At 51.4% G+C, this 26,090-nt stretch overlaps 1 protein-coding gene across 1 annotated transcript; it reads left to right on the plus strand.

The window, feature by feature from the left end:
• Window positions 1-102: 102 nt before the first annotated feature.
• GLTP (glycolipid transfer protein) lies at window positions 103-23,050 on the plus strand. The gene is made up of 5 exons (XM_068563542.1): window positions 103-301; window positions 15,997-16,055; window positions 17,035-17,168; window positions 19,952-20,102; window positions 21,923-23,050. The coding sequence occupies exons 1-5, from the start codon at window positions 199-201 to the stop codon at window positions 22,103-22,105; spliced, it is 630 nt and encodes a 209-aa protein (XP_068419643.1). The 5' UTR covers window positions 103-198; the 3' UTR covers window positions 22,106-23,050.
• Window positions 23,051-26,090: the final 3,040 nt, after the last annotated feature.

Consider the following 26,090-nt stretch of genomic DNA (forward strand, 5'->3'; position numbering starts at 1 on the left):
CAGCTTAGGCGCTCTGCCTGCGGGCGGCGCTGAGTGCTCGTCTACGCGGGCGCGGCGCGGGCGGAAGTGGCGACGCTGGCGTCCCTTGAGCCTGCGGCGGGCGGCAGTGACGGCCCCGGCGCTGACGGCGGCGGCCCGGGGGGCGGCGTGGACGCCCGCGGCGCCGGCTGGGGCATCACCAAGGGCCTCGACCCCGAAATGGCGCTGCTGGCGGAGCACCTGCTGAAGCCGCTGCCCGCGGACAAGCAGATCGAGACGGGGCCCTTCCTGGAGGCGGTGTCCCACCTGCCGCCCTTCTTCGGTGAGCCGGGGTGAAGAGGGGAGCTGGCCCGCAGCCCTGACCCAGAGCGCACCCGCATCCTTCTCCCGAGCACCCCTCAACTAGACACCGCAAATCCTAATTCCCCACGCACCCGAGATCCCCTTTTTCTCCAAGCACCCCAAATCTTCCCTATCCCGGCCCGCTCCCAAATCCTCTTTCCCCCGAACATGTCACATCCTTCATCTCTTCCCAGACATCCCCAAATCCTCCATCTCCCTCAGACTCTCCCAACCCTCTGTCTCCCCAGACACCTCACATGCCAACGTGTCCTTCAGGTGCTCGCGGTTCTCCACCCCCTTGTGCACCCCAGTCGTCCATCTCCCCACAAACACCCCCACTCTTCCAAATCCCCAATCCTCCATCTCCCCGAAAACATCTCTCACCCTATCATCCCCCTCTTCCCTTTCAGAGTGGCTCTCAACTCCCTCCCTTAAAATGAATCCCCCCCCCCATTTCATAAACCCCCTCTGTTCTGTAAATTCTCCCAGCCTCTCCCTCATGGGACCTTGTGAACACTTCTTTCCTTAGAATTCCCTCATTCCAGATCAGAGACACCACCCACCATCCCCACTCCAAGGGCAGGAAGCCTGGCAGGGTGAGGAGGGTCCTTTTGGAGACGGAGTCGCAAAACTCTGAGGCCCCTTCCTAGGGAGAACCACCTAAAGCTTTCCGCCATTTAGAACAGGGGTCAGGACAGGGGGGCTGCTATGTGGGGTGACATCAGACATGGAGTGCTTGGGATGGGGTCCAAAAGAAAAAGACCTCTCCTTCATATGTCATGCCCTGGGAGGTCATAGGAGCACTGAGCCGGTTGCAGACCTTCCTTTCTCCCATCCCTCAGCCCAGCCCACACCCTGGATGGAAAATGGGAAACAGAAGACAGTACCATCGGCCCCTGCCCCGTTGCTTTGCTGGTCCTGAGTAAAGGGTGAAACCTGAGCTGTGCTTTTTCCTCTTCTATGTGGGCTTGCCCAGCGCCCCGCCCTGCTGTTTCATTTGGTGGCCTTGCAGGAAGAGACCAGTCCGGAGGGCAGAGTCTAGCCGAAACCTGCAAACTGACAGAACCTTGACACTGACCTGGACTGAAGGGAAGTGGCACCCGGGGCAGTCACTCCCTTTCCCCCCGAGTGGGTGACCAGGGCTCACGGTGGGCAGTAGTCCCTGAAGTGCCGTGGGCTCTGAGGTGGTTGTGACTACGTGGAGTCGTGTGCATGCTCTCCTCCTCCACCTCTTGAGCCTCAGTATCCCCATCTGTGAAATGGGCATGCTGATCTCCTAGGCTAGCGGCAAAGAGTAAATGAGGTGGTGTGTGTAAAGTTCTGAGGCCTTAAGTGCCAAATAGATCTTAGCTGTTGGCAGGGGGAGGTGTGTGGTTGTTATACAAGTTCCTGGATTCAGTTTTGGTTCCTTCATAGAGTGGATGATTGATTAATGAGTAGTATTTGAGTGAGTGCCATTGGCTGGTTTGTACGATTCTCAGACCTGGCTGTTTTACATCCACTGTTACATCCCTGGTACCCAGAACAGTGCCTGGCACACAGTAGGTGCTCAGTCAGAACTTGTTAAATGTATAAAACATTCTTATTTTCTGTATCTCAGTGTTGAGATAACACTGACTCTCCAGGCAGGAGCTTGGGAGCTATCTGGTTTGAGCATTGAGGAGTTGTTGATTTTTGTGACAGGTTTTTCCCCCCTCCTTGGTTCTATGAGCATTTGCCCTGAACAAGGATTCAGAATCTGTTTAAGCTAGTCGTTCTCAACTGAGGGTGGTTTCGCCTCCTCAGGGGACATCTGGCAATATCTAGAGACATTTTTGGTTGTCACAACCTGGGGGGGGCGGGGTGGTGAGGGGCACGGGGAGGTGCTACTGGCACCTAGTGGGTAGAAGCCAGGGGTGCTGCAAAACATCCTCCAGTGCACAGCACAGCCCTCACCACAAAGAAATGATCCAGCCCCAGATGTTAGCTGGATCTCAAGGTGGAGAAACCCCGAGTTAAGCTCTGTGGCCCTTTCCTCCCTCATCTTCAGCAAGGTTGCCCATCAGTTCTGCATTTGGGGGCTCCTTCATTTGATGCGATTATCGGGCCGGTTTTAGAGGAAGGGGGTGGTGGCGGCTGGAGCTGGCGGTGATCTGGTGCCCCGGCTGGAGAGCACCGCCTCCTCCTTTCCCTGATCTCAAAAGACCCTTGTCTTTGCTGCGAGCCTGGTGCTGTGGGCCGTCACATCTGTTGACAGAAGCACCATTTATACAGAGGCCTCAGTGGGTTGGCCCACAGAGGATAATTCTTAGCACTATTAAAAAAAAGTGATAATCCATTTATTTATTTATTTATTTATTTATGGCTGTGTTGGGTCTTCGTTTCTGCGCGAGGGCTTTCTCCAGTTGCGGCAAGCGGGGGCCCCTCTTCATCGCGGTGCGCGGGCCTCTCACTATCGCGGCCTCTCTTGTTGCGGAGCACAGGCTCCAGACGCGCAGGCTCAGTAGTTGTGGCTTACGGGCCTAATTGCTCCGCGGCATGTGGGATCTTCCCAGACCAGGGCTCGAACCCGTGTCCCCTGCACTGGCGGGCAGACTCTCAACCACTGCGCCACCGGGGAAGCCCCCGTGATGATCCATTTTGAAGCATTAGGCTCTTCTTGGGGGAGACTTCCTCCTGAGGGTTTAAGCTTTAGGAGGACGCTCCCACCAGTGGCTTTTCTCTGGCACTCAGGGGTCGATGGAGATCCGCCGTCAGCTCTGACACACGGGCTTTGTCTAGGTCTTGGGAACGTCTGGTCCCCTGGATGATCTGGGTGGCGTGTTTCTGGAATGGAGCAGGCCTGGGATTATGGACACAAGAAGTCTGAAAGGCATTCGGTGCCAGTTTCCTCCAAATCAGGGTTTCTCCACCGTGACACTGCTGACATTTGGGGCTGGGCCATTCTTTGGGGTGGGGGTCTGTCCTGTGCTTTGTAAGACGTTTAGTGGCATCTCTGACCTCTCTCTACCAGATGCCAGTAGCACCCCATCTCCCCAAGTTGTAACAACCAAAAATATCTGCAGGGAGACCGAGTTACCCTTGGTTGAGAGCTACCGCTCTTGATATAAACAGGGCAGAGGGCTGAAAGCTGTGTTTTTAAAAAGTATTTTAATTCTGCAAGGAAGATCTGTTTCTCAAAGGAAAATTGAGCAAGAAGAAATGATAAATTAAAAATCTCCCTGCCATTTATTGAGCATTTACTGTGTGCTAAGCATTCTATGTAGATTAATTCACTTAATTCTCTCACAACCTTTTGAGTCAGAGTTTGTTGTTGTTGTTATTGTTATTTAAGAGAGAATCAATGCTGACATTTCAGAGTATTTTCATTCCAGACCCATTTATATCTTTATCTATGTTTAAGGGGAAATGTATAAGCTGCTTTTTTACACCCAACAATATAGCATAACCACCTTTACCCATCAGTCAGCATTTTTCATAGCTGCCTAGAACTTCATTGTTTGAATGTGGCCATAATTTATTTAACCAATCCCCTGCTGTTGGACATTTACATTGCTTCCTTTTTTTTTTTTTTTTTTTTTTGCTCTCGTAAATTGTGCTACAGTGAACATTCTTGTATATATTTCTTTGCATACTTCTTTGGTTATTTCTAATTTTTAGAAGGGAAATTGCTGGGTCGAAGGATGTGAAGGCTTTTAACCTGTTAGCACAACCCCATTTCTTAAACCATCGTCGGTGGTGGTTTGGGACAGAATTGGTTGGGCTTGATGAATGCTGATTCTTTGGGCTGCAGGTCAGATGTAGCTCAGAACGTCTGCATCCTGGGCTAACACTTCCATATCTCCAGCCTGAGTCTCCCGAGCTGTATAGGTTTTGCTATGTCCACTTAGAGGTCAGCCCTTTGTCCATCTTCTTTCTCTACCTTGACCCAGTAATTGGATCTCACCTCTGACTGATCAGTTTGCAGCTGACTTCTGTGAGGCCCTGCCCTCTCATCTTTTATGGTCAATTATTGCAGCTGTTCTAGAGCATTTGCAATTGGAGGATGGGGGGGTGGAGGGAGGGGGAGGGAGAGGCTTAATCATTTAGTCTGGCCATTCCCTGCCTAGAAGCCTCAGTGGCTCCCTGTTACCCCGCCTTGATATCTGTGCTGTAGCCTTTCTGAATGGCTTGCAGCCCCACAGAGGGTACCATGCCATCATCTGCCTCTGGCACTTTACCCGTGTCAGTTTCTCTGCCTGGGGTACCACTCCTCTCTGGCCCACCACCTTCCTTTCACCTGGCTGGGTTCCACTTATCCTTAAGGAATCAGCTTAGGGGTCACCTCATCCGGAAAATCTTGCCTGACTCCCATGGAATCTACCCCATTCTGACACTTTGAGTTATTTCAGTGCCGAGCACTTGGCGAGCTAGTGATGTTTGTCGAGTGAATGCTTTTGGCTCCATTCCCACTTTTCTGGGTTCTTCTAAAAGTGTTTTGCTTTCTTCTCTCTTTCTAAGTTAAAATATGGGATCAAATTAAGATACATAACTCATATCCTGTACCCACGGCAGACGTTAATAATCAATCATGATGCTGTTTTTTGTCCCTTTAAGTCTAAACACAGCCTCGGCCACTCCGAGGTCCATTAGAATTGATGCATGAGGTGACACCTGTTTGCTCTCACTGTTTAGGGAGCAACCAAAGATGCAGGAGCTGAAAGTAATGATTTCTACCTCTTGGTTCTTGAGATCCAGATTCCAGGGGTGATTTTACTTCCTTCAGGCTTCTTAGCTTAATTAAATGGATGTCCATAGAATTGAGCCTTACAGATATCTGACACTCACGAAACAGTCCTAGAGTAGCCCCAGAAAGAGTGGTTTTGCATCACTTTTGTTCAATGCTAGCTCTATTTGGCGGGGGGTTGGGGGGGGGGAATGGCAGCCCAGAGCCACAGAATTATCTTGTTTTACAGCCAAAGAAACCAAGGCCAGAAAGGTTAGGTGACTTGCCCAAGGTCACACAGCCAGCAATTGACCACAGAGCCAGACTAGAACTCAGGCCTCTGGACTCCTTATGCAGTGCTTTTGCTGTTGTGCCTGCCTGCTTTCCTGGCTTCCTGTCTGGTCAGTGGAGCCAGCCTGTTTGGCCACCGAAGTCCTGGAGCTCTGCTGGCTCCACTGTGGCTTATCCAAGACACTGGGAACCCCAGACCAGCTATGCAGGTTTCCTTGGAGCTGCGTGCCTCATAATCATCTTGCCAAGCTGGGACCATATCTCTTGCCTATTTGAACGCAGATTTGATGGCCGGGGCATGGAAGTCATCCAGTGGGGAGGCCCCAGACAGCTCAGTTTTTCCTTTAATTGGGACACTGAGTTAACTGCCTGGGGACCAGCCTCACCCACACCCCTTGGCCTCTAAGAAGTTGTTCTTACCATTGCAACAAGCACCTTTCAGGACTTGGGACCACAAGTTTTTTGGTATTTGTTTTTTAAGTTGATACAAATATATGTTTATTTTTGGTTTTGTATAGAATATCCCAAGAAAGAGAAACAAGAAACTGTATTAACCCTCGTCCAGTAGCAGGTTAGTTATCATTTTGGTTGAGTGTCTGTTGAGAGCTGGATGCTGTAGGAACCGGAAGTAGACCGCTTCTAGGAGGAAGAAACAATGTACTTTGCGGAGGGCGGTGGATAAGTCACTTTCAGCAATGGGTTTTGCAATTTTGAACCGGCCTGCAGACTCCTCTCATCCATTGGAAGTGTGTTTGCAAGTAGTGAGTGAGGATTCATTAGCCTTGAGGAGCACCTACTGCGTGCTGGTGAGACATACTCATGAGCTCACCTGGCCCAAGTTAGAGCCAAGTAACACCTGTATAGAGGGCTGCCGCTGGCCCTGTTGTCTTATCCCGTCCGTCTGTATAACAGCCCATGAGCTGGCTGCTTTGGAGGCTTAGAGGGAAGAAGTTGCTTTGAACCTGGGTCTATTGTCCACTGAAGTCCATGAATCGAAGTCTCTAGATAGATGGATATTGGCATCAAGCAGCCAGCCTGAGCTTGAGTGCTGGTTCCATGGTGCCCCAGCTGTGTGCCCATGCCCTAGTGCTTCCCCTCTCTGAGCCTGCAGACCCAACTGTACAAGGGGGAAGCTGGGCCTCCCAGGAGGGCCGATGGAGGCGGCCTCCCCCAAATGATGTTGGCACCCAATGCCCAGAATCACTCCATCTTTTTGCACAGGTGGGACAGACATCCTCAGACCTTTAGAATCTGCACTTCTTGCCACACAGCCCTTGGGAAACAAGGTTCTTGCAAAAAGAAGCTGCCTCTGGCTCTTGGTGACCAGCTGCCAGGGCTTGGGGCCAGCTGAGCTGCCTGACTACTGAAGCAATTCTCACTTATAACATCCAAAGGCCAGTGCAGAGCATGGACAAATGGTGCCCACCTGCTCTGTTCCCCCAGTGATAAGGATGAAATCCTCTTGATCCTCTGGGTTCAGAAAAGTCTAGCCCTGAGGTCAGGGACGGAGGTCTGGCCTCTGCTCCTGGAGGGAAGAAGATGGAGAAGAAAGAGGGAAAAGACCCGAACGTCCACTCTGTCACCTGCTAGCTCATCCAGCCCCCGTTTCATTCCTCATCTGTGGGGTGTCTGTCGCATAGGGCTTCTTGGAGGAACAGTGCCCCATTGTGAATCGCCTCCCAGGCCCCAGCAATGTGCCTGGCAGAGCGTAGGTGCCCAGCCAACATGGGACTTGAAAGGGAATGGAAAGAATGTGTGACAAAGGGCTTTGTAAAATATAATGCATGACCCCATCATAGCTAGCGTAAGCCCTGTTTTGAGAGACTCCCACGTGCCAAGCATCGAACTAGCCGATATCTCATTTCCAGTCCTTATCATGACCTTATGAATTAGGAGGAATTCGTGCCATTTTACAGAAGAGGAGGCCAAGGTTCAGAGTGGTGAAGGGATTTGACCAGGTCACACAGCTAGTAAGGGCTTTGTAGGGGGCCAGCCCTGCCACAAGTCTTCCAGAGCAGAAAGGTCCTTTTTGAGCTGTTTGTCAGGGAGGGGAAATGATAGGAAGTAAGTTCCCATCTGGCAGTGTGCTTATTTCAATGAGCTTATTAGAATGGAAATGTAGGTTGCATTGTTTCAGTTTTAAAATGGCCTGGATGGATGTTAACTCCTTGTGTTACATTCTTACAGAGTTACTTGTAACAGGGTTTTTTGTTTTTTTTAAAATTGTTACAGTGTTAACTGTATCTGAGCTTTTAAAAGTCATTACAACGGATCAGCCCTCTCCACGGTCCTATAAAACCTCTGCTTTCTGTCCCTGCAGTTGCGCAGCCAGCTCACACTTCCCCTGGCTCAGAAATGATTTACTTTCTGCACTGCTGTTCCCCCGAGTTCCTTTCTCCACTCCCTTCTGAGATCTCAGACATTAATGGTCAGGAATACATGGTCCTTATTTTATAACTGAAGGGCTCCTGTTAATTTTACCCATATCAATCAACTGATAACACCTTCTTTCTCTACCTCTCTCTCCTCCCTCCCTTCCTCTCTTTCTCTTTTGTTTTCTTAATCATTGGAATCACTCTTTTCTGGACTTCTTCTCTAAAGAATGATGATATAATGTATAATAATAGTTATTATAATCATAAAGAATGCTTTTTTAAAAATTTAGCCAGAAACTATGAGGTGAGGCCTGTTATTAGCCTCATTTTACAAATGCGGAAACTGCGGCTCAGAGAGTTTAACTAAATTCTCCCAGGCCACACAGCAAGTAAGAGAAATCATTTTCCCATCTGCATTCCCAATTGAAGGCTGGTTTTTGCCAAAGGGGTCAATTTTGGATAAAGAGAGTTGGCATGTTATGGGGGTGATTTTTAAAAGCATCATTTTGTAAACATTCTTTTCTCTTAGATATTAGGATAGTAGAATTTAGAATGGGAACTAGTTTTAGAAAGGTGGGCATTCTCAGGGCTCTTATGCTTCAAAATAGGCCTTATTGCAGACTGAGCCATCTCACACACACACACACACACACACCACATACCCGTGGATTAATAAATGATTCATCTCCATCAGCAGTAATTTGAGTGCCTCCCATTATGATCCTTGTAACCCAGGGTCTGTAAAGTTAATCTGCCCCATGTGTTTAACAACAAAACCTTACTATCCAGCTATTGAAAAAAAAAAAAAATTGAATTTGAAATAGAACCTCCCCAAACCAGGCTCCTAGAGTCATGACACAGGTACCCTCTTCTTCCTTTTTCAAATAAGTATTTATGGGTTGGGTCTGGTATTCCCACACTGAATCACACAGGCTGAAAGTGAAGCTGTGCGTCTTAAAAATGGAATGCTTTTTGTTCTTGAAGGAAAACTATTACTGAGATGAAATGAGAGGGCGGGCCAGGGCGGGGGCGATTCTGTCACTTTCTTGCCTAATGTTGGGAACATCACCTGTGGGAAGATATGGTTGTCTGAAGAGGCAGACGTTGAGGGGCAGCTTGGATGGAAATTTCCATATATGTGCTGGGGGCTTGCTCAGAGCATGATGGCAGGTGCTTTCCAACTACACTGAGGCCAGAAAAAGAGGAAGTGAATGTGATTCTGTGTGGCATATGGTGACTGCTGGCTTACGGGGAATTCTGCTGTCTGGGCAATCTCAACCATCTGAACTATGACAGAGACCCGGGCAGAACTGTCACAGAGGTCATGCACAGAATGCTTGCTTGGTGCCTGTTTCCTCTTATTTTGCAGGCAATGGTGACAAAGTTGGCTATTTGTTTTCCAAGTATCTAGCAGAATCAAAGCACTGCAGAGAAAACAAGAGGAGTTTTTAAAAAACTACACAAAGCTGTCCTAAATCCCTGAAAACATACCATGTAGAGCCATTTAGAGAAGAGTTGAGGGGGCCTGTGATGTCACTGGGTCACACCTTTATCATAATTCCTGGTTTTGATGATGGCCCGGTTTAGAAAACTGCAAATGGCTTGCTGTACAAAAGCAGGGACATTTGAGTTACATTTTGAGAAGTTCCATCCAGAATGGCTGAATGTGAAAGTTGGTACATTCATGAAATTTTGTAGATGGAAAATATTTCACTGCTTTATTTTCTTTTTATTATTGAGATTAAATGTCTTTTCCTTTCTTCTTTTAATTGTCCATTTTTCTATAAGGTCGTTGTTGTTTTTTCTTATCGATTTGTTCGAGCTCTTTACATATTAGGGATGATAGTCTTTGGTCTATGGTATTTGTTACACAGGTCATCCCCTCCCCCAATCAGTTTGCTCTTTGGCTTAGATTGGTGATGGGATTTCCCCCCACCCTGACCCCATCCCATATAGAAGGTTTCTGGGTTTTGTAATCAGACTTACTGGTCTTTTCCTTATGCCTTTTGGGTTGAGTAGCATGCTTAGAAAAGTCTTCTAAACAGAAGGGGCCATTTGCCAACGTGTTCCAGGTAACCAAGGCTTGACTGTGTTTGGAATCCGTGCCCATTAGAGTTGGTTCCATGAAGTGAGATGGTGAAATTGTACCTGATTTTTCTTTTGTTTTTGAGACAACTTCCTTTCACCCTGGAGGTAAGACGATGAATGAGAAAAGCGACCGAGTGCCGCCCCCCCACCCCCCCCCCCCCCCGCCCTTCCCTTCTGGCAGGTTCTGGGTGTCATTCTAAAGAGCCTGTTGGCTGACAACAATGAAAAACAAGTTTGGGTTAACTGCAAAACAGGTATAACAAGAAAGGTAATAATTTTGAGGCAGGGCTGCATTCTGTAGGAAAGGTAAAGCTGGATAACCCTCCAGAAGCATGTCGCGTCGTATCCAGAGCAGTGGCCAGTTTGAGTTTCAAGGCTTAGGCCACGGTGTGCTTGGGGGTTAAAATCATTTCAGGGTTTTCCCGTCAGAGTCCTTTCGCTTTTGTTGAGTTCACACACACAGATAGAAACGTTCTAGAAAGAAAGGCTAGAGGGAGTGGTGGCACCAGCCTTGGCTAATTGTGTCTGCGTGCCTGACTCTCGCCGTGTGACCCTGGGCCAGTCACTTGGCTCTTCTGGGCCTGGCGGCCTCGGGCTGCGCCAAAGCAAACATAAACCCAGAGCCTTCCATGAGGCGTGTTGAAGCTGGCTTCAGCTTACCTGGAGCGCCTCCTGTTTGTCCAGCACTTCAGGGCTCTGGAAAGGGAGGGGCCTGAGCCCAGCGTGGTTCAGGCACTTGTCCAGACACCAGAGCTGAGAGCCGAACCCAGGACCGGGGCTCTGGAGCGCAACCGTGCTCCTCCCCTGATCACAGGCGGCCCACCCCCAGATGCTGCCAGCCCGACTCCTGTGTGCCCATCTGCGTGTACACAGTGATGCCTTTCCTGCCGGCAATCGCCCCCTCGCCCCGGCCCCATGCAGCGGGGAAGTGGATTCTGGGGTCGGTCGGCCTCACCACCTCCCTCTGCTGGGGTCCATCTCCCAGCCCTCGACTCTCCCCTCTCTTGCTTCTGCTCTACAACTGGCTCCAGAAGTCCATCCAGACCCCACATCCTACCCTACAGTAGAGCAGAAGCTGTGTCCCTGCATGGTAGCCACGACGCACAAGAACAGCTGCCTTGGGGCCCGGCTCCTGCCAACCACGGCAGCCTCATGACCCGAGTGACACGCTGTTGGGAAAAGGCGAAACAAAAAGCCTTTCTCCCCGCCATCGCGGGGTGGGGCGGGCACTCAGAACCATAAAAGAGCCCTTTCTAGAGCCAGGGAAGCTGAATAACATTCTGTGCATGTCTAAAATGCATGCCCAGTGACCTGAGTCGCTGGGAAAAGCTAGGAAGCCACCCACGCGTGGTTGATGATGATCTGTCGCCAAGCCCTGGTTCCACATCTCCAACGTGGGATGGCTTTACTCGAACATCAGCCGGCAGTGGGAATCAAATCACGGCCAGGCTCAGGGCCCTCACTTGGCACATATGGCGCCTGCCCCATCACAGCAACTCCACAGGGGTGGTCCCTTTCCAGGCGGGGAAACTGAGGCCAAAGCCCCTTTCCATAGCCTCTGCCTTGTTAGTCGCGTGCGTCCTTAGACCCGGTGCATTGGGTCAATCTTCACTACAAGAAAGTGGCTAGAAGAAGAACCTGGCAGGAAATGTGCCTCTAGATTCACGTTTCCTATTATCTGCCCCCTCGTTCATGCTGGGGTCCAGCTCCATGCCAGGTGCGGGGGGGCACAGAGGGGGACTGAGACCCCCTGGTCTCTGCCCTCTCTGACCTCAAGTCCATGGCAGGGATGGGTGGAAAACAGAGTTACACGTGGAACCACAATCACGGTAGCAGTGCAGTGGACTTGGAGAAAAAGTGGAAGGAAGAAGTATGACTTTTATGAGCAGAAAAAAGTGTCTGACATTCTTGTTCTTTTTTTTTTTTTTTTTTTGGCTGTGCCGCACGGCATGTGGGATCTTAGTTCCCCCACCAGGGATTGAACCCGTGCCCCTGCAGTGGAAGCACAGAATCTTAACTGCTGGACCACCAGGGAAGTCCCAAGTCTGACATTCTTTTCCAACTTTATATATGAAAAATTTAAAACATACAGCAGCCCTGTTTGGGAAAAGCATCTTAGGAACTTGTGTAGAAATCAGCGATTTTTAGAAGACGGCTGCTGTCATCTGCCGATGCTGGCTTTCAGCTGCGACATTTCTAGCCTCCAGCCAACCCTGCTCACTTCAGACCGGCCCCCACAATCTGAATTGGCTCTGGCCAGTCCATCCTGTTACTGAAGGCAGTGGTTTGTGTATACTGACAGACTCCCTCGGTTTGTCTCAAGTCTGAAGTCAAGGGGAGATTCTGTCAGCAACCAAAGACCTCTGTTCAGTCCTGAATGGTGGGGCAGGTTTGTCTTCCAATTCCAGGGCTTGTTCCTGTACTTGGTGATCCTAAGGGTATAGTCATACCCCTTCGATTGTCTAGTTGGTGAATATATGGTGCAGTGTTAAATACATCGCAGCCTTAAAGCTGTTTGCCCATTTTGTCTTTAAAAATCTGAACAAATGGCTAGCAAACTCTTGGTGAAATTTAAATGTTAATAAAATAGTAGTATACCCATAAAAAAAATAAATAAATAAAAAATAAAACGTACAGCAAAATTGAAAGAATTTTACGGTGAATATTCATGAATCTGATACCTGTCTATCCACCTCTCCATCCATCCATCCATCCACCTCATGTCTTTGGACAACATACATTTTGAAAGATGTGGAGGTGAAGCCATTGGCCATTCCTTCGGAAGGGTTTTTTTTTTTTTTTTGGGCTGCGCTAGGTCTTCGTTGCTGCGTGCTGGCTTTCTCTAGTTGCGGCGAGTGGGGGCTACTCTTCGTTGCGGTGCACGGGCTTCTCATTGTGGTGGCTTCTCTTGTTGCACAGCACGGGCTCTCGGCGCGCTGGCTTCAGTAGTTGCGGCGCGTGGGCTCAGTAGTTGTGGCTCGAGGGCTCTAGAGCGCAGCCTCAGTAGTTGTGGTGCGCGGACTTAGCTGCTCTACGGCATCTGGGATCTTCCCAGGCCAGGGATCAAACCCGTGTCCCCTGTCTTGGCAGGCGGATTCTTAACCACTGCGCCACCAGGGAAGCCCCCCTTTGGAAGGGTTTCGCCAGTCCCTATGCTCCCCATCCCTGGCACCTGCCCGGCTCCTGCGAGGCTCGAAATTGGTGACCCTTGGTTGCACAGTCAAGAGGGGAAGAGTCTCCAGTGGTGGAGAGTCCTGGCTGTCTTGCATTATTATTTTTTTTTTAAAGGAGGTTTCTTTTTATTTATTTATTTTTTGGCCACGCCGCTCGGCATGCGGGATCTTTGTTCCCCGACCAGGGATTGAGCCCTTACCCTGAGCAGGGAAAGCGCTGAGTCCTAACCACTGGACCGCCAGGAATTTCCTGCATTCTTATTTTAAGTCTGGAATGCGTTGTCCTTTGGGGGAGTCAGTGGTAAATGTCCCAGGAGAGAACATGTTGCAGGGCTAGCAAATTGCACAGCCTCCCAGGTTGGCCTTGCAGGATGAGGTCAGCGATACATCAGGGAAGATGAAAGGGTGGGTGGAATCATTACCTCATTAATGCCCTTGGCAGGTCCACCTGGGAGTCCAGAGCGCCCGGGATCAGGTGGGACAGGCAGCCTGCATCCCCCCACCCAGCACCTCGGCACAGCTCCTGTGGCCACCCCGGGGGAGGTCCAGCGTAGCCCCGTGGAGGGAGATGTGCCCCCACAGGCGTGAGAGAGGCCGGTAGCTGAGAGCGGTGGGCTCACCTCTCGGCCCGAGGGTTCTGTGCCCGGGAGCCTGCAGCAGGGCAAGGCAGCCGCCCCGGGCCCCATGAGGGCCTCAGTCGGGAAGCAGGAGAGTAGAGGTGGCAGGGGACACAGGCCCAGTGTTCCCACTCAGCGGAGGTCCTGAAGGACCTGGTGCCTTCCGAGCCTGGGTGACATTTGCTGGACCGTGGAGCCTGGCGCTGGTCACGCTACAAAGTCATAAAGATGGTCACAGTTCATGCACTGAGGGTTCCTGTGCTGGCCACTCTGCTAAATGCGTTCAGCGCGTGCATTTTAATCCCCACGTCAACCCTATGAAATAAGTACCACTGCTGCCCCGTTTGACATGTGAGGAAACTGAGGCACGGGAGACTTGCTCAACTGGATTCAAACCCAGGGTGTCTGGATTTCTACCCGACCTTCTTCTTTCCGTTGGGTTTTGGGGTATTTCATTTATAACGTCCAATGCTGTTTCCCCAATGCACCTTTTTTGTAACGGCTGCGATTAGAATGTTCCAGATGGCCGGCCAGGTGTGCTGGGTCACCTTGGGTGGAATTCAGCCCACAGGTGTCCCTCCCCCAGTCCTCCGCCCCTATGCGATCAGTTGGCACGAGCACCGAGGCCCCAGCCTGGCCAGCGGACAAGGGGGAGCTGGCGCTGGTGTTTCCCCGCCGTGGGTTTGGTACCCACTTGTGGCCTGCTTGGGCATCTTTGCCCCCTGGGCTCTGTATCGAGGACGGTGAGAGGTGTTGGGGAAGCACAGCTGTCTTCAGGCTCTGAGGTGAAGTCCTTGTTGAGTCTGCTCAGGAGAGAACCGGCCCTTCCCCATGTGTTTCCTCCTTGCCCAGCCCTTAGCAGGGAGCTCTGACCCGTGGGCTGTCTCTGGTCCCCTTGACAGCCTGCTGGGGGATCACAGAGGAGGGAAAGGAGGAGAGACAGTCCACAGTCAGCTCACATTTCCCATGGAGTCCTGAGTTCCAGGCACTGCCAGTTTCTAGGTCCACATTTCATCAACTCAAAGGTGCCACCTATTTTAAAATGCTCTGTTGTTTTATGAACCACCAAGACAGGAAAAACGCCTCCAATTAAGAACATTCCGATTCCAGAGGTGAACAAAATATGTGTCTTGGAAGTGGGTTGTTTCACATCATCCTCACAGCTGCTCTGATCGGTTCTGTTGGCCCATTTGCTAGATGGGAAAGCTGAGGCTCAGAGAGCAGAAGGGACATGACCAAGCCCACACTGCCAGTGTGTGCAGAGCGGGTATGGAGCCCCAGTTCATCGAGCTCTGTTAAGTGACCAGAGTCCCACTCCTGGTGGGTTCTCCTGGGCTCTTATAAAGAGTCTCAGAACGGTGGGGCCTCTGGGTCGCCAGCTCACTTTTTCCTTAGAAGCTGGTGAATGAGGCGGGTAGGATGAATTGGGAGATTGGAATTGACATATATACACTATGGGTACTATGTATAAAATAGATAACTAATGAGAACCTACTGTATAGCACAGGGAACTCTACTCAGTGCTCTGTGGTGACCTAAATGGGAAGGAAATCCGAAAAAGAGGGGATATGTGTATACGTATAGCTGATTCACGTTGCTGTACAGTAGAAACTAACACAACATTGTAAAGCAGCTATACTCCAATAAAAATTTAAAAAAAAAAGAAAAAAGAAGCTGGTGAACGAGCTCTTCTTCCAGCTCATAAGATTCCTCGAGCTGCCTCCTGGCCAGCTGGTTCATTAGTGGCCTCCGCCTTGTCAGCCAAGATGGTTTCTTAGAGTATTAGTTTTGCAAGATACTCTACACTGTGCTGTCCAGTTTGGTAGCCACTGGCCACATGTGGCTATTTAAATTTAAATGAATGAAAGTTAAATCAAATTACAAATTCAGTTCCTCGATCACACTCACCACATTTCAAGTGCTCAATAGCCACATGTGGCCCATGTTAGACGGTGCAAATATAGAACATTTTGTCTTAGGAAGAGAGGGTGCTGTGGACAAAACGGTTTGCCCCCTAGATAGTCCAGTTGTATTTTTTTTTTAGTATTTATTTATTTATTTGGCTGCGCCAGGTCTTAGTTGCGGCATGCGGCCTCTTTTAGTTGCGGCACGTGGGTTCTTAGTTGCAGCGTGTGGGATCTAGTTCCCCGACCAGGCATCAAACCCAGGCCCCCTGCATTGGGAGTGCGGAGTCTTAACCACTGGACCACCAGGGAAGTCCTAGTCCAGGTATATTTTAAAGGCTCTGACAAGTCCTGCAGTAAGAAACTGGTCTCACTCAGAGCCCAGCACTCCAAATTGCCCATGAACCATTTTAACACTTAGCAAACAGCTCTGCCTTTCCTTAAACACACCAAGTGACCGCCCCTCCTGTCCCCATGGCCCATGGAGGTCCTGAATATCACCCTCGTTGGGAATCTAAATCTCTCTTCTTATTTTGTCCCCAGATTGCCTCGGCTCCCCAGTGTTTACTCCCATCAAGCTGGACATAAGTGGCAACATCACAGTACGTACTTGGCCCTGCAGCCCCGGTACCCAGATCAGGACTCTGTAATCCAGCCCCGTCACCAGTGCCCTGCTCCCTGCCGCAAGTTCCCCGGGCCGAGGAACAGGAAGGAGATGTGGAAATGGGCCTGGCCCCCAGCTTCTCTGACTTGGGGCTCCAGGTTCTTGGTCCTCTTTGTGGTCATGCCATCTGGTCATAGCCAAACTAGGACCACAGTCTGGAGGGTTGACCTGAGAAGGAACCTACTGGTTCTTGTATTCACTCTACCAAACAAAAAATAAACTCCAGGGTCCACCGGTGCACTGACCCTGCCCTTCCCTTCCCCAATCCTGAGAGCTCCAGACGGCATCCCCCAGCCACTGACCCTCCCCCCATGAGGATCCACTCTGAGGCTGGGTCTGTGTCATTATCCCCATTTTATAGACGAGGAAGCTGAGGCTCAGAGCTGCTGAGGGGCTCATAGCACGGAAGTGGCAGAGGTGGAATTCACATCCAAACTGCCTGGCTCCAACTCAGGAGCCTTCTTCCTGGACATCTCAGAATCCTAAGAACCTATTTCCATTTGTCCACAAAAGCGAAACTTCAGATGCTTGGGGTTTGAGGCGCTGTCAGTAGTGGTTGGAGAACGTGGACTCTGGGGCCTGGCCAGTGCTGGAACCCGCTCGCACCTGCACCAGCTATGTGACCTTGAGCACGTCATTTCCCCTCTCTGAGCCTCAGTTTCCTCATCTGCAAATTGGAATTATGACAGCAGCATCAGGGTTGCCGTGAGGATCAAATGAGGCTGTGCCCATAAAGTACTTCGCAAGTCCTGTAAATGCGAACAGTCATGGTTATTGTCATGACAAGCCCCGCTGCAGGTCCTGGCGCTGGGGGGCAGGAGAGCGAGGCTCTGGCGGGGCGCTCCTCCACCCAGCACGCGGCAGCCGTCTATGGGGGCAGCCTTCCTAAGGGGGAAACCCTGTGTGCTCCGTTTCAGAAAATCAAAGCTGTGTATGACAACAACCCGGCCAAGTTCCGGACCCTGCAGAACATCCTGGAGGTGGAGAAGGAAATGTATGGAGCCGAGTGGCCCAAAGTGGGGGCCACGCTGGCGCTGATGTGGCTGAAGAGGTGATGGGCTTGGGTGGCTGGGTGTGTGTGGCTGGTGGGCCCGGAGGCCTGCTCTGCAGAGGAGGGACGGCCAACCCCGCCACTGCCCCACGGTGTCTGCTCTGATGGGGCAGGACGGGCACTTCCTGTCTTTCACATAGGCGCTCTTCTTGTGTAAAGCTAGTTAGTGACAGAGAAAAAGCACCCTGGGGGCCAAGGCCAGCCTGATGGTGACGCTTCCTTGCTTGTTCCAGCCCCACCAGAGGCATAGCAAGCCGGCAGGTACTCTGGCCGTTGTGCTAAGCTGTTTAGACACCCAATCGCATTTCATGTGCTGTGAGTTAGGTGTGGTTATCCCCATCTCCCAGAGGAGGCCACTGGGGCTTCTGGTGGCCAAATCACATGCCCAGGGCACAGGGGCAGTGCTGGGACTGAGTGGCTGAGCACAGTTGTGCAGGTTGTACACTGCACAAAGATGTTCCGTCTAGGGCCGGTCACATCACACACGTGGTAGATTTGTATATTATGACAGCTTCTTGACAGAAATACAGCATCTGGAGGACAAAGAACTCTAATTTGCACAAAATTCATCCTGTGGCCTGGGGGCAGGGTACCCCGATATGGGATATGAACTCAGACAGTCTTACCCCAGAGTTGACAGTGCTTGTAACCGTGATACATATTGTCCTCATAGCACATATTTGGAGCCGCATACAATTGTTCCATCTGACAGATGAAGCCATTGAGGCTCAGAGAGGCCAGGCAGCTTGCTTGCTGAGATCACGCTGCTCTCTACCAGCTCCAGAATTCTCCTTTAGCTGTGCAAACTGCACAGTCCCTGGCAACAGCTGTGAAGCCAGGGACCCATTCTCTGCCCCACGGATGTTCCCAATGTTGCCCTTTCTCTGGGGCCTGGAGTCAGGAGCCAGGAAAGGCGCTCTTCCCCTGTCTCTCTCTCCATTCCCTGAAGCTACCCCACCCCCACCCCCATGCACTTCTTTGGTGAAACAGAACAGGAAGAATCTGCTCCCTGGAGGGTGTGGCCTGCGTGGGCATCAAGGGGTAAATGGGCTATAATTAACAACCTTATGGCCTATTTTATGACTCGCCCCCACTGAGCTACCTACTCTTGTCTGTCAACAAGAGAATCACTGACCTGGAATAAGGAAAGCCCCTGGGTCTATCCATTGGCAGGTTCCGTAGCTTTCTCAGGAAGAGCAAGCCAGAGAGTGACGTTCAGATCAGTTAGATTGTTTGTGTCCAGATCAGACATGGGCAGAGCCAGGTGACTGGGAGAGCACATGCCGGTGGATGTCAACAAATCGAGCACATAATAAGCACCTGCTGTGTGCTGTGCATGGTGCCGGGTGCATGGGATGATGCTTGGAGAGGCATGGTCCCTCTTAGGGTATCACAGCCTGGGCAAGGGGTCAGGCTGGTGGGCAGATCCTGACAGCTGGATGTCAGACCCTGGAGCAGAGAGAAATCAGGGAGTGCTTCCCGGAGGAGGATCGCCAAGCAGGGTCTCCAAGACTGAACAGGAGGGCTCCAAGAGGAAGAGGCCTTGCAGAGGCCTTGGGAGGGCAGGAGAGGCACAGCATATCTGCCCCTCCAGGAAGATCTGGTCTAGCCAGGGCCCGGGATGCAAGGCAGGAGCAGGGAAAGATGAGATGGGATTGGACAAGGATGAGTTCCAGCCTCCTCAGGGGTGCTAGGGAGCCACTGAGGGGCATGAAGCCCATTGGCAACAGGGTAAGATGGGGCTTGAGAAGGAATTGTCCCAGCTGCTGGTTAGAGGGGGATCATTTGGGCTGGGAGAGGCAGGGGCTCAGGAGAGGTGGTCAGCCAGGGCAGGGCTGGGACTGGACCCTGAGCTCGTTTCCACACCCCAGGCTGATCCCCAATGGTTGAGGGTTGTGATCCAAGCATGGAGGATATCCCTTCACCTCATAGGTGATAAAGCTTAACTTTTATTCCTTTAGTCCTCGGGCCCAGAACTCTTGCCCCTAAGAACCCCCCAACCTGAATCCTACCGCCCTGCAGGGAGGGAGCAGAGGACCCCAGCTGGGGAGTGAGACAGGCTGGGTTCACATCCCGTCCTTTGATTGAGCTTTTGGGGTACCTCTGTGTTCCCTTCTGTGAAGTGGGCAGATCATGCTGAACTTAATCTCCCAGGGCTGAGGGGAGCAGATGAAATGATGTGGATTAAAGGGCTAGTACTGATCTGATTTTCAACTTGGTCACCCTGCCGTGACCCACACCCTTCTTCTGGCTCTTGAAGCATCATTCTACCCCAGAGGAAGGGCTCAAGTGGCCATTGGAGGATGCAGACGGTGGCTCAGGCAGTGATGGAGGCGGGGAACCCACAGGGTCAAACTCGCCTGTGTTCTCAGCGTGTCCCTGGTGTATGGTCCCTGAGCCCTTTGAGGACCAGAGCTGTAGCTTCAACCCTGCACTGACTGGCTTCATTCCTCAAGCACTGATGGCCATGTGGCCATGGAAATAGGCAAGACAGGCCTAGACCCTCCCCTCATAGACCTTACAGCCCAACAGGGACTGGCCCCAGGCCTGGTATAGACGAGGTACTTGGGACACGTGACGTGAGCCGGGGAGTCACGTTACACGGAAGCTGTTGTAGACACATGACAGTAGAGGAATCATCACCCCCTTTGGGGTGTCCATCCCCCCCGGCTCACTGTAGGAGGTTAATACAGAGCACATCCGGGTCTCCGCGTGCGGCGCTGGTGGGTGGTGCCGACGGGGGCGTGCAGGGCGCTGAAGCGCCGGCTCCCTTCCGGCTGCAGAGGCCTGCGCTTCATCCAGGTGTTCCTCCAGAGCATCTGCGACGGCGAGCGGGATGAGAACCACCCCAACCTCGTCCGCGTCAACGCCACCAAGGCCTACGAGATGGCCCTCAAGAAGTACCACGGCTGGATCGTGCAGAAGATCTTCCAGGTGAGCCGCCCCGCAGGCCCGGAAGGACCACCGGCTCGCGGGGCCCGCCCTCTGCCCCGCGCCCTGGAGCTGCGGTCCCCGCCCCTCTCCCACCCCGGCTCAGGAAGGGCTCCCCTGTCCATCTGGGGTGAGGCTGGTGCTCCGAAGGACCCCTGCCGCGTGGCGGGCATTTTCCTAGATGCTCCGTGGTGGTTCTGATGAGGGGCCTGATCGGGAGGCCATGGGAGGAACCAGGGCAGAGACTGAGGCCGTCAGGTTGATGGTGGGCTGGCCTCACTGGCCCCTTGGATTCAGCTGGGACCCTCGCTCTGGGGTGGGGAGGGGAGGAAGGGCCTCTGTGCCCACGGGGGCGTCTGCTGAAAGAACATTGGCCCACGAGGCCCTTGGTGACTTGTGTTGGGGTGATGATGGCCACAGGCCTTCAGCACCAGCCCGGCTTTGGGAGAGGTCCACTGGGGAGGTGTGGAGAGCCCTCGGGGTGCCCTGTACGCTGTCGTGGCTGCCCTTCCTCCTGAAGCTCCCACCACCCGCTGTTCCTCACTCCCGTGAGAACCGGCATCTGAGGGCTGGTCTCTGTCCCACGTGGCACAGGTCGAGGGTAGGCTGGGTCGGGAATCTGCTGGATCCAGGCAGGAAATAGGGCCACATCTGGGCTATCTGCCCTGGCAGGGCTGGGGACAGTGCTCATCCTGGGTGGGTGCCGCAAGAGTCCTGTCCCCCACCACCCCCGGCAGAGCATTGCCCCCCCTCCCCCGTGAAGGCCTCACGACCACCACCTCAGTAATAACCATGTGTCCTGGATGCCTGGCCTGGCGGGCTGCCCGTGGAGGGTGACCCTCACAAATGCACCGAGAGGTGCTGTCCTTGCCTCCGTTTCACAGATGAGGAAACTGACGCCCAGAGACGTTTAGGATCTTGCTAGAGGTCACACAGTAAGAGAAATGGGCAGCTGGGATTCTACCTCCTGAGCCTCGGTATCCTCATCTTGCAGATGGGTATAAAATAGGGCCTGCCTCACAGTCTCATTGTGAAGAGTCAGCGTGTTACTCTGTATAAAATGCTTGGCATGTGGTTTACACTCAGCAAATTGAAGCTATTTCTGTTTTGATTCCTAATGATAACGTTATTATTTGTAATTTCCTCACCTTCTCAAAAGGCTTGTAGCCTAAGCTTTTTATCCGGTTGCATCCTTTTCCTTCTGGCTCTGAAATTCTGTGTATGTCTGGTTCTCTGGACTTTTCAAGTTGTCAGGGAAGCCCTGAAATTTAGGGAAGTATCACCCCCTGAAGGACAAAAGAGGAACAGCACAGATCAGCCGTCCTTTCCCCGGCTCAGAAAGGTGGGGTCTCAGGAGGAAGCTGTTTACTTTCTCCAGGGCAGGGAGCGCCGGGGTAAGAGGCTCATCCACACCGAGCACCTGCTGTGTGCCTGGTGCTGTGCTGAGCACTTTGCATGACCTCCTTAATCCTCACAAAGGCAGCCCGATTGGGTGGGTGTCATTATTATCCCCATTTACAGGTAAGGAAACTGAGGCTCAGAGAGGCTAAGTAACTTGCTCAAGGCTCACCGCTAGTCAGCGGCACAAGCTGGAATTTGAACCCAGGTCTGTCTGTCCCCAGAGCTTCCTGCTGTCTCTCACCGGGGTAGAAGGGGACACACATCCCCCTTGGCCTTTCCCGTCCAGCACCACGAATAGCACAGACCCCTGCCCAGCACGGGCCTCTGGGGAGTCCCCTCCCAGAACCCCGACGGGCCTGGCCCGGTGGCTCAGGGTCTCCACCTCCGCTAACACTGCGCACCCCCCTCTCACCCGTCTCAAGGCAGCACTGTACGCGGCCCCCTATAAGTCCGACCTCCTCAAAGCACTCTCCAAGGGCCAGAACGTGACGGAAGAGGAATGCCTGGAGAAGACCCGCCTCTTCCTGGTCAACTACACGGCCACCATCGACGTCATCTACGAGATGTACACCAAGATGAATGCCGAGCTCAACTACAAGGTGTAGGCCAGACCCTCAGCGGGCACCCCGGGCCGCATGCCCCTGACCACAGCCCCCCGCAGGAACAGGCAAACCCGAATCACTGTGAATCCAGCCGGCCGGCCACCCCCAGCCTGAGGCGCCCCCCAGAGCAGCCCAGAGACGGACCAGGGTCTGCAGGGGACCGGCCCTGCTCTTTTAAAAGTCACTTTTGGGGTCTATCCTCCTGGAGCAATAAATAACGATCTCACTTCCGAATTTCGTGACAGCACAGACTGACTTTATGCCTTCATTTCAGTGTGATAAAAATTGATTAATGTTTCTAATAAATCAAGTCCTCGGGTTTTTTTGGTTTCCCACCACCACCCCGTGCGGAGCGTGACTCTGGGGGAACCGGTGTCAGACTCCTCACTTTAAAAATAGGCGCGTGTCCTGAGGATCTGGCTGAGTGATGTTTGGGGTATTTTAAGGACCATGAGGGGGTTTGATCTGAAATTACACAGGGCCCCTATTGTGGGATTTTTTTTAAACAAACTGGCGTGTGTTCTCCGTGGTTTGCACAGCCCAACCTCACAGCACTGTCATTAGAGCCTGCTCTTTCTTACTGTCTTTTGCTAGACAGTGTTTTTATAGCTGAAACCAACCAGCAAGCCTTTGATGACCAAGGGGAGGGTTATTTTAAAGCTATCAGGCACAAATAATTGACCATAGATGACTGTATTTGCATTCTTCTCCATAATTATCTTCTTCAGGGACAGCTTTTCCAACCTAAGAAACTACCTACCATGTGTATTCTTTCAAGGGGAAGAGGATGAACCCAAGAACACGCCTTGCTGCCTTAACTGTCCTTCCTGGCGCTAAAAAGAGCTGTATTTTTGAAAGTGTTGGGGCAAACAGAGCAACCCCCAAAGAACTGATATGTGTTAAAAACCCAGTGAGGAACGATTGGTGATTTTTATGTGGAAACTAAATAATCCTTAATAAATAAATATCTATTTTGGAATCACATTGGTGTGCTGTTTTGGTTCTTGATTCTTTTTTTTTTTCCCCGTTCTTTCTGGATCAGAGGTTACAACTGGGGATAAGCCAAGGACCTGTTTTCTGGCCTCCAGGTCCTATTTCTGGTTTAAAAAAATAGAACTGGTTGCCACATTGAGAAACTGGGGACATGTCACAGAAAAAGCTTGATTTCTGGCTTCTTTTGAAAAATCAGACTGCCTGTCAGGAGCTGAGAGATGACTGCCCCCTTGGCTGGATGGGAGGAGTGGGTGGATATATTTTCCACTTTGCCTCAGTCCCCACCAATCCCTGTTGCCTCCGCAACCCTGTGACCATTGGTTATTTGAGCTTTATTGTGGGCTGATGCTTTTTCTGTTACTAGGGTTAAATGTAGAAGGAAATATTTTACTTCATTCCTGCTCCTACAGAACTGATAGTCTAGTGGGCAAGATGGACCAGTAAATCACCAGTGATGATATAGAGTGGTCAGTGCCCAGAGGGAGCCTGGGGCTACAGGTTGGGGGGGCCACATCCTGGGATGACACTGAACCTCGATGGAAGCGTTGGGGTTGGGAGGATCCCAGTAGAGGAGGAGAAGGAGGGGACACTGCAAATCATAGGCAATGTCCTGATGGCTTGACCCAGAGCAGGCTGTGTGTGTATGAGACATCATGCCACTGAGGGATTTGAATTTGACCCTGAAAATTATGGAACGCCTTCAAGGGTCTCGCGCACAGTCAGTTGGATATCCAGTTCGGAAGGCTCCCTCTGATGTGGCCAAGTGTTGGACGCCTGAACTAAGTTTTTTGCTGTCTCTGATTTTATTATATTTTCTAAGGTTGCTGATAGTAGGAATGCCACTGATCTTTCTAAACTCTAACTGCTTTTTAGGATTTTTCCCTTTGGATATAAAATTCTGCCAACAAAATTGTAAAATTCTGTGTATTCCTTTTTAAAAAGAGCTTTTCTTCATGTTTTCAACGTAATACAGTGAGACCGGGAAGGCAGTTTCTTTGTGGAAGGTCAGAATATTCCCAGGAGAGCCTCTTTCAGTCCTGGTACCTGCCTGGCCCCAGGAGCCCTTTGGGTTTTTGACCCCAGAAACAAAGCCAGCAGTGCATCTATGCCTTCTCATTTCATCCTTGTCAAAGTGGGACTGAGTTCTGCCCGGGGCAGGGAGGAAGGAACACATTGAGCACCAGCTGTATACCAGGCCCTGCACAAGTGCTTCATATGCGTCATTTCACAAGCGCCCTGACATGTGGGCATCAGGAGCACCATTTATCAGATGAAGAAACTGAACCCCCCAGGGGTTCAAGAGGACTCGGCTAGGGTGATCCTGCCAGGACTGGGGGCACTGGGAGCTCACATCTGACTCCATATCTCCCCCCAGTCATGCCCACTCCGGTGCCAGCGGACAGAGTGAGCCCGCCTTCCAGCACACATCCTGCCAGGACACTCCCACTGTGGGAAGCCCCGGATGTAACCCAGGTTAACCTGATGGTCCACAGAAACCTGAGCGAGCCCAAAAGTTTGACAACGGCTGACTCTTCACTCGTTGCTGCATTCAGTTAAACCTCATAAGCAATAGTTCAAATCCGTCTTAATACATCTCTATTACAGACAAGGAACTGAAGCTCACTTCTCCATAAAAAAGCCTCTGTTTCCTTTTCTGTACCACGGGGGTCTTGCTAATACCCATCTCACAGGTTGTGAGGCTTAAATTAAATGTTACTATTTGTAGGGAATTTCCTGGTGGTCCAGTATTTAGGACTCTAAGCTCTCACTGCCGAGGACCCAGGTTCAATCCTGGTCCGGGAACTAAGATGCTACAAGCTGTGTGGCATGGCCAAAAAAAAAGAAAGAAAGAAAAAAAAAAGGAAAAAAGTTACTATTTGTAAAGCAATTAGAAGTGTCTGCAACGTAGTAAGCTGTCTTCGTAAGTGTTAAATAAAACTGCATGGCTATTTTTGGTATGTGATGAAGGGCGTATGGCAATGTATCGAGTGTTGGAGTCCTGGCTCTGTTATTTATCAGCTGAGTGACCTTGGACAAATCGCTTCACCTCTCTGAGTCTCAGTTTCCTCATCCGTACAATGGGGATACTAACAGTTCCTAGCTCACTGAGAGTCAATGAAACTGCCCAGGCAGGCGCTTGGCTGCTAATCGTTCAGTGTTGATCCAATGATCATCATTTACAGAAGCTTAATAGGAGGACGGAGGAGGATTCCATTCCCTGGGTTTAGTTGGCTCGTTGATGGCTTCCTTTGGTTCATGCCGTTGCATCTTCGGGCAGCGCGCCCCACCGCCCTTGCGCCTGCGCGCTGACCTCCTGCAGGTCCCACGGGTTCCGGTAGGTGGCGCTGTTAGCACCGCGCCGCTGCGACAGAGCTGGGAGTCCCCGCCTGTCCGCACCTCCCGAACAGCAGCCAGAGCCCAAGGTGTGTGCCTTGCCTCGCTAACGTGTTCGGGGTGGTTTCCAAGGGCTACGTGAGGAGCCCTATTTGAACACTGTTGGAAAAGTTTGAAGCCTCTTAAGTGGGTGCTTTGGGATTCTGACTTCACGTCAGCCGCTGGTCAAAGGCATGTCCTATTACTTCTGCTACTACTACTAGTACTACTACTACTGCTGCTGCTGCTGCTACTACAGTTGCTACTACTACCACTAGCACCATCACCATCATCATCACCTCACAATTTTTGGGTTCAAGCCCAGGTTCTATAACTTTGTAGCTGTGTGATCCAGGGAAGTCAATTCACCCCTCTGAGCCTCAGTTTCCGCATCGCTAAAATGGGACAGGAACTCCTCTACCTTGCAGGATTACATAAGATAATGTGTGTAAAATGCCTGCCACAGAAAATGTTCAATAATTGGCATTTATTAATATTTTTATTATGATGCTATGGCCTGCCAGGGGCTCCTGAGGGGCAACCCGACCCCTAATGCAGTTAAACTGTAGCATGTTCACTTCTTGTTTTGAAAGATACGGCAGGGTGCACGGCAACACATCCA

Source organism: Eschrichtius robustus, chromosome 14 (genome assembly GCF_028021215.1).
Source record: "Eschrichtius robustus isolate mEscRob2 chromosome 14, mEscRob2.pri, whole genome shotgun sequence".
NCBI classification, from domain to species: domain Eukaryota; kingdom Metazoa; phylum Chordata; class Mammalia; order Artiodactyla; family Eschrichtiidae; genus Eschrichtius; species Eschrichtius robustus.

What these genes read in the sequence shown, in the direction of transcription:
- GLTP (XM_068563542.1), top strand. Translation starts at nt 199, where the DNA reads ATGGCGCTGCTGGCGGAGCACCTGCTGAAGCCGCTGCCCGCGGACAAG. An exon ending in CCACCTGCCGCCCTTCTTCG is followed by an intron (nt 302 to 15,996) that starts GTGAGCCGGGGT and finishes TTTTGTCCCCAG; the next exon opens with ATTGCCTCGGCTCCCCAGTG. An exon ending in ACATAAGTGGCAACATCACA is followed by an intron (nt 16,056 to 17,034) that starts GTACGTACTTGG and finishes GCTCCGTTTCAG; the next exon opens with AAAATCAAAGCTGTGTATGA.